General features: G+C 34.7%; 1 protein-coding gene across 3 annotated transcripts in view; it reads right to left on the bottom strand.

Moving 5' to 3' along the window:
- Nucleotides 1–948: 948 nt before the first annotated feature.
- LOC120422415 (retinaldehyde-binding protein 1-like) overlaps nt 949–13,853 on the bottom strand; it is a 28,802-nt gene continuing 15,897 nt past the window's right edge. For all 3 annotated transcript variants that reach the window (XM_039585829.2, XM_039585830.2, XM_052708673.1), the window contains exons 2-7: nt 9,825–10,077; nt 9,367–9,569; nt 9,158–9,308; nt 8,915–9,062; nt 4,597–4,753; nt 949–4,529 (exon numbers count right to left, since the gene is read on the bottom strand). In XM_039585829.2, the coding sequence (XP_039441763.1) occupies nt 4,104–4,529; nt 4,597–4,753; nt 8,915–9,062; nt 9,158–9,308; nt 9,367–9,569; nt 9,825–9,933 (1,194 nt within the window). In that variant the 5' untranslated portion in view covers nt 9,934–10,077 and the 3' untranslated portion in view covers nt 949–4,103. The remainder of the gene's footprint in view (nt 4,530–4,596; nt 4,754–8,914; nt 9,063–9,157; nt 9,309–9,366; nt 9,570–9,824; nt 10,078–13,853) is intronic.

Genomic DNA, 13,853 nt, shown 5'->3' with positions numbered 1-13,853 from the left:
CCTGACATCCTCCTAATCTATCATTCTAGGGGTGAGAACCAGGTTTTTGACAACTTTTGATTTTTTTAAGGGTCGCCCTAATGAATAGTCATCCAAATTGTGTGGACCAAACCAGGGCTTGCGAAATTTCGACTTTGTTTGTGATAGCTGACAGAACATCGCTTCGAGAGCGGTTGTTTGACATTCTACCGAGATTCCGATCATCTCTCCAATGATAAATAGCTATCATATGATTTCTGTCACCACGCAGCTTACACTAGGAAGAGAGAGACAAAAACGAGAGAAAGAGAAAGAGCACGTTGTCTCGTTCGGGCGGCTGCTTGAGAAGAGCTCATTTTTCGTTCGTTTCGTCTTCATGTTAACGTTCATCGACCGTCGCCAAGCAATGACGGTCATGATAGGCGTTGTGTGTCAGCGATCAAATACCGTTTTGGGAAATGATCGCTGACAGAAAGTTCTATCGAATATCGAGCAGTCCCATTCAGTGATAGATCCCTTTTCAAGCATTGGACCAAACATATAAAAAAGTAAATCAAATTTCTTTTTAAAAACATCCATAAGGGTTGCATTTTATTTTTTGTAACTTTGCCAATATTTCAAAATTAATGTTGGCAGGATAACATTTCCTATGTTAAGTATACAATGTTTTTTTACTACCTGAAATTTGGATTTAATTTTTAAACATTAAAAATGAGGCAACAACTGTCAAATTAAAAAAATGTAAACATATGTTTGCATCAATTTGTCAAGTAATAGTATTTCGGACTTTACAAACAAGCAACACAACTTTTACTTTCTCATCTTTATTTATTTGAATGCATTTCCTAAAATTTTACAACCACTGGAATATGAAACTAGTTTTTTCTTGCTATAAATTTTCGCTATGCATTTTAATGTTTTATTTGATTTCAGTTGGTAATCGTAGCATCGAAGCTTTTTTGTGAGGAGTTTGAACTAGAGGCAATTGACTATAATTGAATATTGAACGACGTAGTGGATCAGTTGATTATGCGATTAGTTGTGACTGTTTGATTGGGCGTATTAAACTTCTCTTCTTTTGTAACAATCGTTTTAGCTAGTATATGAATCTTTATCATCAACAGGATTGACTTTAGTGACTGTTACGGATAAACTCTCTCGTTTAAAAAAATATAACCGCTTTGGCTATCTCTCTTTCTTTTTTTCCTATTATCTTTCCTAACGATCTGTCCAGCGTCGTCCCATTTGTTCCGGGCTCGCGCGATGCCCAACGGCAAGAAAATCTCATCTTCCTCCGGTACTAATTGAATCTACGTGCTATATCGTGGTGCCATTTTGCCGTTCTGGGTGGGTGGTTGAATGCTCTCTTTCTATCTCATCACTACTAAACTGTGGTGTGTGCTGTGAAAAGAGGTTGAGATTTTCTTGTCCGACATTCTCAAGTCCCGTTCCGGCATTCTTTAAAGTGTCCCTCGAACAAACCCCTCTCGTCCCAATCAACACCTCAATCTCACATCTTGTTCTTGCTCATTATTTGTACTAGCGTTGGTGGATCTCATCTCATGGAGACTAAGAAGACTCCTTGCGTTTACATTCTTATCCTGGATCGATTACTAAGTGTGTACTGTTCGTTACAAACCTCGTTTAAAGCTCGTCTTCGTTTCATCAAATAACTGCATTCAAAATTAAAGAATTGTTCTCAGAGACTTTAACAAGAATGGTTTCAAAGTTGAACTAAAGCAATGAAACATCATTTTTAGCATTTTCACGGTGTTTGGTTCAGAGAAATTCTACAAATTCTTCGGAGTTTAAGAAAAAAACGGAAACCCGAGCAGACGGAAATAACTTGGGAATAACATTTTTTGATATTTGAAAATACTAGGCCAATAACATTTTACGTTATTTATAACAAGATTTGTTATTCGTCGTTATGATTTTTTTGTTATTGGAATGTTATTGTAATAACAGACTAATAACATTTTTAGTTATTCTTCGAACAAATCTTTGTTATTAATTTTTGTTATTTTAACAACTAATCCGATCATCCCAATAACAGTTGGAGTTATTCTTCCATAACAAAAAATATTATTCCAAAGTTGTTTTGGCTTTCAACCAATATCAGACCAATAACAAATTTTGTTATGATAACATAAACCGTTATTAAACCATTATGCAGAAATGGATTTTTCAGGAAGATTCCATAACACTTTTTGTTATTTTAACAGAATTTGTTATTGAAATGGCATGAATTTTGTTATTACCGTCTGCCCGGGAATTTCACACTTCCACACATACATTTCACACATACAATTAAGACTTCTTAGAAAATTATTATGCTCTCCGCCAACCCCGCCTTTTTTCTGTTTCGTTTAATTTTTTTTGTTAGATTCCCACAGATTCTTGAAAATAAACAGTTTTTATTAAAAATTTGAACCACACAAAAAAGTACTGATAATTTTGGCAAACCAATTTTGAGCTTGATTGAAGCACATTTGTTTTGGAATTTTTATTGTTTGCTTTGAATTTCTGCATAATTGCTTGCATACTAAAAATCCATTTTTTATAATGATTCTATTTCAAAATAAAAATTAAACATTCACAAAAACAAAACAAGGTAACTGTGATGATACATCACTGATTCCAAACATATAATATTCCAATAAAGATTTTAGATATTTCCTTTGCAATATTTTTTTAAAACATTATGGCCAAATTACAAACATAAACAAATGGAAGTATTTAAACGGCATAGTAAGAGTTTATTCAGAAAAAAATATAAGACAAGTTTCATTAAACGTGTTTGGATATCCCAACAAATTGAAAGATTTTGTAATATTGAAAGAGAGAAAAATCATAGTGAATCACAAAAAAATCGTATTTTCTTCATCTTTTTGCTTCAAAATAGATTGATTATTCTCTTCAATTTTATCCTGTTTGATGATTTTCAGAGATACTATTCCTTACATGAGTTTCAATTCAAATGAAATCAATCTCATCGAGATTTTCATCAAACTATGGCCAAATAAAGATCAAATTATATCTGAATTATATTTGAATTATTACAACATTTAAAAGTCACTTATATTGAAAAGTTTATTGATTTTTGGAATTTGTCTTATTAGATTAATATCGCTTACTTTAGGCAAATCTGGTTTAAGATTTATTGACTAGAACTATATATATATATAATTATCTATCAATTTCCCATGATAATTTTTCGATGGCTTTATGTGAACAAAATTTTTTAAATCAAATTTAATCTTTTTATGTAATTAAAAGCTTTTTGAAAAATATTCATTTCACGCATTTTTCTTCTAACTTTAATATAACTTACCAAAACGTATTCATCATAGCAAGATTTTCATTGCTTCAACAATGAAATGAGGTTTGTTCAAATAACAAACGTTAAAGTTTACTACACTCAACCCCCGGTGGTTGGTCACTTTTTCGTTTGACACTTTTTTAGTTTGTATCCCATGGTTGGTCAAAGTCAAACTAAAAAGTGACGAACTGTCACTTTTTACTCGGTGCTCACGAACACTATCAAAACAAACGTTTGGTAGTGTGTGTGAACTCCGTATAAAGGGGTTGTCAAACTAAAAAGTGACCCCGTTCGTTTGACAACAGTTGGTGTCAAACCATCGGGGTTTGAACGTAGACATAAAAGAAATTGCCAAACAAAAGCACTTGAAAGTCTTTGCCATTTCGACACACTTTGCAAGTCTCGCTTCATAAATTGCACAACAAAAGAAGCAACACATCTAGCCTTTTTCACATCCAGTCACCGTTTCCCACTCGTCAGGAACATGTGTTCAATTCATACCTCAATTTGAAAGCTCCATCAGTGATAATTTCAACACTCTGTGCTCGGTATTTTCACATGATGCACTGCTCGTACCCACGACGAGACGGGGCACTTTTTTATCTATTCCCTCCCAGCATCATCACAAAAGAACAACTTTGCCTGAACTGAGCATAATGGAAAATTGTGAAATAAAAAGAAAGCCCTATGGTGTAGGAGGAAAAGTGGTGGAAAATGAGGAAAATGTAAAGAGACGTGAAAAAAACACAAAAGCACAATCTCTCACACACACACACGATGCAGCAGCAAACTCCCTTCAACTTTATTTCACATCTTCAACTTCTTTCTCGGGACGCCCATCGTCGTCATCGCCCCCATTGCTCAATTCGTTCCTCAGGAAAATCTCCTCAATGTTCACCAACGACCGGGGCGTCCGCTTTGGACTCAACACCCGCCGGTCGTCCTCGTCAAACTCGCTGTCCTCCGTCTCGGTGTCCCCAAACTGCAAACTCTCGATACTGTCCGCATCGCCGCCGCCACCACTGCCGTCCACGTTGTCCAGGAAGCAGCTGCTGTCCGGCCCGTGGTTGTACGATTCCAGGTCGACAAAGTACTGCTCGTTCTCCAGGATGGCCGTACGCCACTCGGTGTTGTCGAACGGGGGCAACGTTCCGCCGTACTCCGCCGGCAGAAAGTCCTTCGAGATGTACTTGTGCAGTGAGTTCAGGTTGTGGCCGTGCAGGTGTATCTACAAGAAAATTTGAGGGCTTTAAAAACGCAATCGAAACGAACAGAATTCATGCAGCACAACTCACTCGCCGTCGGATCTTGTCCTTCAAGAAGGGTTTCAACACCGCCAGGATGGCGTCGAAGTAAAACGGTTCGTGCAGCACGTGGAACGCCTTGAAGCGCATCGGGAACGCTTCCTGGACCACCTCGACGGTTTTCTTGGCCAAGTGCGGGGACAAGTACCTGGAATGAGAAACAAACGAAAACGTGTGGAGTGTTAGTTGTAGGTGGCGTGCTTTCATGACACATTTTTTATATTTAAAACTCGTTAAAAGTTTCCTTAGTTCAATAATCATCATAACCTACGTCCTAAAAAAAATCAACAGTATTGACAAAGGCCTTTTTTTCAACTCTCAATCTCAATCTGGAAAATTATGAGTTGGGATCACCATTTCGTCTTTTTTATGGCGATAAGTTTATCGTTATCGTCAGGACGATAACAACAAAACTTTCTTGTAGTGTTTGAAGAGATCTAGTGAAAAAATACTATAATTTAGCAAAATACCCTAGGGCCAATGCAAACATTTTTTAAGTATAAATTTTAATGGAAATACAAATGCACTCGAATGACAACCATTTAAAAATCGTTTTTTTTTCAAAATCATATTTAACATGTTTGGGGTCGATTAAAAATAATTTGAGTTTATGAGAAATTTCATTGCACACCTGCGTCAACATTTTATTTTCTCGAAAAAATGTTTTTTTCCGTGGTACTTAGGCTGGTACATTGTTTTTGTATAAAGTTTTTGTCTGCCCCCCCCCCCCCCCTCCCTTCAAAGTTGGCCAGGAAAATCAGAAGGCAATTTTTTTTTCAAAAACTTGAAATTTTCTATGAAATTTAAGCGCAATCAACTAAAAATGCATTCCACTGCAATAAGAATCATTTTTAGCATGTTTGGGTTGATTTAAAAATCTTTAGAATTTTTGAAATTGTTCTATGTTTATCTTTGCCAAAAGATTTTTAAATTTTTTTTCGTCAAATCTTATACTTTTTGAAAACTAATAAATGAAAAACATTTGAAATGAGGTAAAATGCATTTTAAAACACCTTTTACATGCAAACGTTGAAACTATGGCTCGTTATTTCGATATTTATATTTTTTAAATTTTCATAATTTGTAAAATCTAACCGGCAAAACATTGCTTTTTTTTCTATACCACAGTTTTAAGTGTAGGTAAGGATATGGACTACACTGAAAAAATGATACACGGTAAAATTTTTTTTTGGTGATTTTTAATTGCACTTTTTGTCACTAAAACTTGATTTGCAAAAAACACCATTTTTATTTTTTTTATTTTTATTTTTTATTTTTTAGAGGACATCAAATGCCAATTTTTCAGAAATTTCCAGAATGGACAAAAAATCTTTGACTGAGTTATGATTTTTTAAATCAATACAGATTTTTTCTAAAAATCGAAATGTCGGTCGCCCTTTTGAAATGTTAGTCTTGATTTTGAATTTTTTGAAAATATTTTTTTCGAAAAGATCGGAAAATTTCACGAATGTTTCACATTTTAACATTGTAAATCGGACCATTAGTTGCTGAGATATCGACAATAGAAAATGGTGGGTTGTTTGGGTGAGACTTAAAAAACATCAATTTTCCTGTTTTTAACCTTTGCATGGGAATATCTCAGCAACTAAGGGTCGTATCAACATAGTTCAATAAAGCAAAATGTAGAGAATTTGGGCACTAATTTAAAAAAATGAAAAACCGCGACTATTTTCAAAAAAGTTACCTAAAAATGGCTATAACTTGGAAACGGTGTACTTTATCAAAAATTCACTAAAGTACTTTTTGATTGCAAATTTGATTTTACATCGAAAAATTGAAATTTTTTTTCGACCGATATTTCGATTTTTTGAAAAAAAAACTGTATTGATTCAAAAATCATAACTCGGTCAAAGATTTTTTGCCCATTCTGGAAATTTGTGAAAAGTTGGCATTTGATATCCTCTAAAACATATAAAAAAATTAAAATATTTAAATTTTCATAATTTGTAAAATCTAACCGGCAAAACATTGCATTGCATTTTTTTTTTTTGCTATACCGTCAGTGGGGGTGACATTGGGTCTGGGGGTAAGATTGGGTCAAAGTGATTATTTACGGATTTCACAATTTCTCAGATTCTTCTCAATTAAACTGAATTCTGTTAAAACGGTTGTGTAGGGGACATCTTAAGATGACTTCGCTGAAAAAATCTCGTTCCTAGAGCAAATCTTTTTATTTTGACAGCTGTCTAAAGTTGAGGTACGTTTTTGGCCAAAAATGACCTCTTGAAAAATAATTTTTCTAAAATTTTTGTTGAGATTGCTCAAAAACTACCCAAATGTTTGAAAATCTCCACTTCAAACATTGTAGCATGTCAATACGATTCCCTCGAACAAGAAACACTGTTGGATGACTTAGTTTTACCATATCGTTGTATTTGAGCATCATTTTAGTTTCATTTGACCCAATGTCACCCCCTCTAAGGGGTGAGATTGGGTCAATTTTCAAACTATTGGCATTTAATGTAGTGTTCATCAAAATCCACCATATTTTGGGAAAATTTTAGTAAACTATCTAAGAACAAATCTACGTTGGAAGATTTTCGATGTTATTTAAATTGTTTTTGTTATTAAGTAATTACGAGAGGTGTATCGTTTTTTGACCCATAGTCACACCCAGTGACGGTACCAGATTTTTAAGTGTAAAGATCTCAATTTAGCAAAATACAGTATTTTGTAAAAAAAATCAACCTAATGCCTCTCATGAGAAAATAGAAATTTTAATTAAAATTTGAATATTTTTCAATAATTTTGACTACGTTGAGAAATTCTAGAACTTTCCAGTGAAATTTCTATCTTTCTTGTGAAAATTGTCATTGTTTGATACCCATATTAGAAATTATAAAAAATTGAGTTTTTTAAAGAGCAATATTTTGCGATAATTTGATGTTTTGCAGAAAAAAACTCTTATCTAATCATTTTGCAAATTATGACAGTTTGCGTATTTTGCCAAACATTTGCTGAAAACTCCAATCCAAGCAAAACCTATGCAATCTTTGGGTCGTTGTTACCCATTAAGCATTGTAATTGTAAAAAAATGTTTTTGTTTAATTTTACACAAAAAAAATGTATGACAAAGATTGAAACCATATTTAAAAAACACGGTTTATGACAAAATTTCGCAAATATGATTTTGTAGTTTACTATATCGCACGACTCTGACCAAAGTTATGAGTTAAAATGTTTACAAAAAAATAATTTGTATTACAGAAGATAAAAACTAAAAAAAGGGGTTTGGTAAAATTTTAGTTTCACTTAAAACTTGAATGCTTTGAAAATCTATGCAAAATTTAGCATCGTTTAGCACATTGTTTTGCTAGAAATTTCAACCACCCTTATACTATTGAAAAAATAACAAATTCTTGGTATCTTTCACATTATGATTGGCGTTTTATTCACCTCGGCTTAAAATACAACTATTTTGTATTGAAATGAAACATTTCGAAGCTTTTTCAAATATTTTATTAATGATGATTATAAAATGTTAAAATACTGCTAAAAATGGAGTTTTTCCTAGTCCTTTTGAATACTGAATACTCAAATTTTCCTTTTGCTGAATACCATGATAACAAAAAAAAGTATTTCACTTATTTTATGGATTGTACTTTTAGTGAATCTTTTGTTAAGGATGTGCATTGTTTTTGAGATATTTTAGCAAATTTGATTTATAAAATCTAAATCAAATCAAGATAACTTAAAAGTTATCTCGATTTGATTTAGATTTTATAAGTTGAATTTGTTAATATACTTAAAAGTCACCTTGATTTGATTTAGATTTTATAAATTGAATTTGCTAAAATATCTCAAAAACAAAGCACATCCTAAACAACGGATTGAAAATCAGCTTGTTAAAAATCTACAAATTTTCAAAATATTGAGTTTGTATTTTTGAACAAAGAACATTTCTGGAGTTTTTTTGAATAGGTCCAATAAACCAAATTTTCAGTTTTTGCTCTTTGGTTGTTTTTAAACTGCATTGAGTTAGGGGTATTAAAACACCCAAAAAGCAAAAACTAAAAATTGTGTTTATTGGACCTTTTAAAAAAAAACTCCACATTTTGTGTCAGATACTATGTTTTAAATTTTTCGTCGTGTATTCAACACGTGTGCATGAAGATGTTCTAAAAAAACCATAATTATTTTTTGGTAAACCTCAAAACTACGAGCAGATAAAAATTTAAAATAATATTTTCTAGTGATAACTCCGGCAGGAGAGCACAAACATTACAAAATACAAGTGCCTCACACTTACCCCGTCAACACCCACCAACCACCCACACACTCAACTCACCTTGCATGTGCGAATCCCAGCCCGGACATGTCAAGCAGCACGACCAGCCCACCAATTTGAACCTCTGGGTTGCGGACGGCATCCTCCAGTGCCAGCACGTTGCTGCGGAATACGTAGTCTACTGGAATTTTGTACGGATCACATTTCTCTGCAAGTTGACGAGCAGGGGGAAGAAAAAGTTTTATGATGAGAAAAGTTTGCTTAATCAGCTCACTCTGCAGGTGGGCTCGGCCACTAACTCACCAACTCTAAATACGTAAATCTGACGTCCACTATCGTCCCGTTTTGGGAGCATACACTGGATCTGCATCTCCAGCATGAACTTCATCTCGGAAGGTGGGGACACCTTGAAGATCTCCGGGTATTCGTCCTTCATCTTGTAGTACTTTTGAATCTGAAATTTTGACAGATTTAGGTCAAGAAAGTTGAAAAAAAGTCCAGCTTTTGCCTACCATTTTAAACGCCTTATCGACGTCGAACTTTTTCGCGCGCAAAAATCGCAACAAAAACGAATCGTCCCGCCGTCCGCCCAACCCTCGCTGGTGATGTTCGGCGTAGATGTTCAACTGTTGCCTCAGCTGTCGGATCTTGGTGTACGTCAGTTCGCTGCCCGTTTCGCCCAGTTCCTTCTCGGCCTTTTCGCGGAAATGGCTATCTGCACCACCAGGGCACCAGAAGTTCGTGAAACGAGAGCAAAGGAAAGAAAGTCGAAATCAGGACGTACGGGACACTTGTTTGCAATAAAAGCGAAAATTTCCGCTGTTGAACTGGACCTGTGCCAGAAATGGCAGCACGAGAGAAATTAAACTGCAGCAGCAGCAGCACTGCCAACAATTACCGAGGGCTTGACTTTGAAAGGAAACGAAAAGTAGTTTAGCAGGAAAATAAAGGCCGGCCCGCCGGAACTGACCTAGATTTTTGTTCATCTCGTACTCCAGCATGGCGTTCTTGTCCGACGTCGCCGTCCTGCCGAATATCTTCCGGGGACTGTTGATTGGAGTGCTCCCGTTGCTGGACATGGTTTTTATTGGGTTTTTATCTGCTTTTAATTTAGGCCAAGGAAGCGTATTGATTTGGTTGGTACTGTTGTGCTATGCTTGTTGGTGTTTATAATTCACTGCTGTGTCGACGAATTTATCTCATTATTTTTTGGAATAACAAACCTGAAAAAAAACAAAATGATGAATTTCCGTATGAAGAAACTGGGATATTATCATCTATGCTGCTAAAGATAACACAATACAAAAAAGGAATATAGAGCCATTCCAGCCCAAAATTGGAGTTTTTGAGGAACTCTCTATTAGACCCTCTTCGATGTCAATGAAATGAAACTCCGGCCTCTGAAAAGTGTTTAAATAACACTTAAGTGCTTATAACTTTTGATAGGGTTGTCAGTTCTTCAAAATTTTTGGAGTCTTATTCTCACGCATTTAGACAGCGGTTGAGTGTTGTTCTCTGTCCGAAACCCATAATAATACCTTTCTAAAAATGTATAACATGGTAGGTTTTTGCCTTCCTCACTGAGGTAAGGTTATAATCCTGCTCTGAAAATGAACTTTTGATTAAAAGCTCCTAGACCCACCTTCATGTATACATATCTACTCAGAATCGAAAACTGAACAAATGTCTGTGTGTGTATATGTATGTGTGTATGTGCGTGTGTATGTGTGTGTGTATGTGTGTGTATGTATGTATGTGACCAAAATTCTCACTGAGTTTTCTCAGCACTGGCTGAACCGATTTTGACCAAACCAGTTGCATTCGACTTGGTTTAGGGTCCCATACATCGCTATTGAATTGTTTGATGTTTCGATAAGTAGTTCAAAAGTTATGTATAAAAATGTGTTTTCATAAATATCCGGATCTCAATTATATGCATGTAAACGATGTCCGGATCCATCATCCGACCCATCGTTGGTTAGGTAATTGAAAGGGCTTTCCAATGAGTCCAAAACATTGAAGATCTGGCAACCCTGTCTCGAGTTATTACCACATAAGTGATATTTATGTACTTTTTTGAAGCCGGATCTCACTTAAATGTGTGTAAACGATGTCCTGATCCATCATCCGACCCATCGTTGGTTAGGTAATTGAAAGGGCTTTCCAATGAGTCAAAAACATTGAAGATCTGGCAACCCTGTCTCGAGTTATTACCACTTCAGTGAAATTTATGTACTTTTTGAAGCCGGATCTCACTTAAATGTATGTAAACTATGTCCGGATCCATCATCCGACCCATCGTTGGTTAGGCAATTGAAAGGGCTTTCCAAAGAGTCTAAAACATTGAAAATCTGGCAACCCTGTCTCGAGTTATTACCACATAAGTGATATTTATGTACTTTTTTGAAGCCGGATCTCACTTAAATGTATGTAAACGATGTCCGGATCCATCATCCGACCCATAGTTGGTTAGGCAATTGAAAGGGCTTTTCAAAGAGTCCAAAACATTGAAGATCTGGCAACCCTGTCTCGAGTTATTGCCACATAAGTTATATCTGTGTTCTTTTTTTCTGGATCTAAAAAAATGCTGATATGTGTGTCCAAACCACTCATATTACCCATTTTTGGTAAAAAGTGAGGAAGGCATCAACCACATAGGTGGATTAAGTTAGTTTTTTTTACTAGAAACCCATGTTTTACAATCTTCCAGACTTAAGTCAAAAACGTTTTTTAGCATAACTTTTGAAGTACTTTACTAAACTTCATAATTTTCTATAGGTCAACAAGGTCAAGAATTATGATTCAGCTGTTTGAGATCTTATAAAATTTATTTGCTTAATTACCTCCACAACGAAGCATGTCCTGAACCAGAGCTGAAAATGTCAGGGGTCCTGACGCGAAAATCGGCGACGCATACACGATTTTTTCAGATCCATTCACTGAACCGGAAAACCGTGACATAAACAAACCCGACTCAGTCGTGAGTGCCCTAGCTCACTGAGCAGCTGCAATGCGAGGCAGTAGTCGACCAACGCTCATTCGACGTTGCACGCACACACATAAAGAAACAAGTTTTTACACAAAAAGTTGGTATTTATGTGTGGAAATGTAATTTTGTGTATAAGTTATGGTTGTTTTAAGTGTTTTGCACAGTCTAGAACCATTCAATTGTTTAAAAATAGTCAAAATAGTGTTTAGAGAGTATTTTACGAGTCAGTCATACTAAAGTGCCTAATAGAAAGTGGGGACACGAGAAACTGAGAACCCAGCGATTTTCTGTCAAAAAATTGAGCACCTCCAAGATCTTACACACCAGGTGTTTACAATCTCCTCTTTGTCCATAGGATTTGTCAAAAAATGAACACATTCCATTTAAACACTTGGTAAAATTTGAGTGACCAACTGTGAGTGGCATTGCATTTTGAGTGCCTTGTCCCCACTTTCTATTAGGCACTTTAAGTCATACGACACGAATTGAGTGAGTGTAGCTCATTTTTTCACGTCTCTCATTCTCCAGCAGCCGACCGGCACGAGTCAGGCGGTAGTGGTTGAACGAACACAGTAGGCTTACAGTCACATGCTAGCAGTAAACTGACATTTTGGTTTGCTTCATGTGTACGCTGGGTTGGAAACATTTTGCAGGCCTGTCCTGAACCCCTAATACATCAAAACTAGAATCATTAAAATAAGTTCAATAAAGATTTGTTTTGCCTTCCTTAATTTCAGCAATAGAGCAATTCTCTACGAAATCGGTCTTTTTTCTTCAATTTTAATTTTTGTATTTTTCAATCCGACTGAAACTTTTTTGGTGCCTTCGGTATGCCCAAAGAAGCCATTTTGCATCATTAGTTTGTCCATATAATTTTCCATACAAATTTCGCAGCTGTCCATACAAAAATGATGTAGGAAAATTCAAAAATCTGTATCTTTTGAAGGAATTTTTTGATCGATTTGGTGTCTTGGGCAAAGTTGTAGGTATGGATACGGACTACACTGGAAAAAAATTATACACGGTAAAAATTTGGTGATTTTTTTATTTAACTTTTTTATCACTAAAATTTAATTTGCAAAAATTAACACTATTTTTATTTTTTTTTTTTTTTATATGTTTTAGAGGACATAAAATGCCAACTTTTCAGAAATTTCCAGGTTGTGCAAAAAATCATTGACCGAGTTATGAATTTTTTAATCAATACTGATTTTTTCAAAAAAATATTGGTCGCAAAATTTTTTCAACTTTATTTTTCGATGTAAAATCAAATTTGCAATCAAAAAGTACTCTAGTAAAATTTTGATAAAGTGCACCGTTTTCAAGTTAAATCCATATTTAGGTGACTTTTTTGAAAATAGTCGCAGTTTTTCATTTTTTTAAATTAGTGCACATGTTTGCACACTTTTGGAAAAAAATATTTTTGAAAAGCTGAGAAAATTCTCTATATTTTGCTTCTTCGGACTCTGTTGATACGACCCTTAGTTGCTGAGATATTGCAATCCAAAGGTTAAAAAAAGGAAAATTGATGTTTTCTAAGTCTCATCCAAACAGCCCACCATTTTTTAATGTCGATATCTCAGCAACTAATGGTCCGATTTTCAATGTTAAAATATGAAACATTTGTGAAATTTTCCGATCTTTTCGAAAAAATATTTTTAATTTTTTTAAACCAAGACTAACATTTCAAAAGGTATTGGTATTTTTCACATTTCAAAAGGTATTAGTATTGATTTGAAAATTTTGAAAATAATGTCTTAAGGTCGAATCAACAAAGTCCGAAGAAGCAAAATATAGAGAATTTTCTCAGCATTTCAAAAATATTTTTTTCCAAAAGTGTGCAAACAAGTGCACTAATTTAAAAAAATGAAAAACTGCGACTATTTTCAAAAAAGTCACCTAAATATGGATTTAACTTGAAAAAGGTGCACTTTACAAAATTTGACTTAAGTACTTTTTGATTGAAAATTTGATTTTACATCGAAAAATGATGTTGAAAAAATTTTGCGG

The sequence above is a fragment of the Culex pipiens genome, chromosome 2 (genome assembly GCF_016801865.2).
Source record: "Culex pipiens pallens isolate TS chromosome 2, TS_CPP_V2, whole genome shotgun sequence".
Classification (NCBI taxonomy): Eukaryota; Metazoa; Arthropoda; class Insecta; order Diptera; family Culicidae; genus Culex; species Culex pipiens.
The sequence above is the reverse complement of the archived record's forward strand: the minus strand, read 5'-3'. Positions and strand labels throughout refer to the sequence as shown.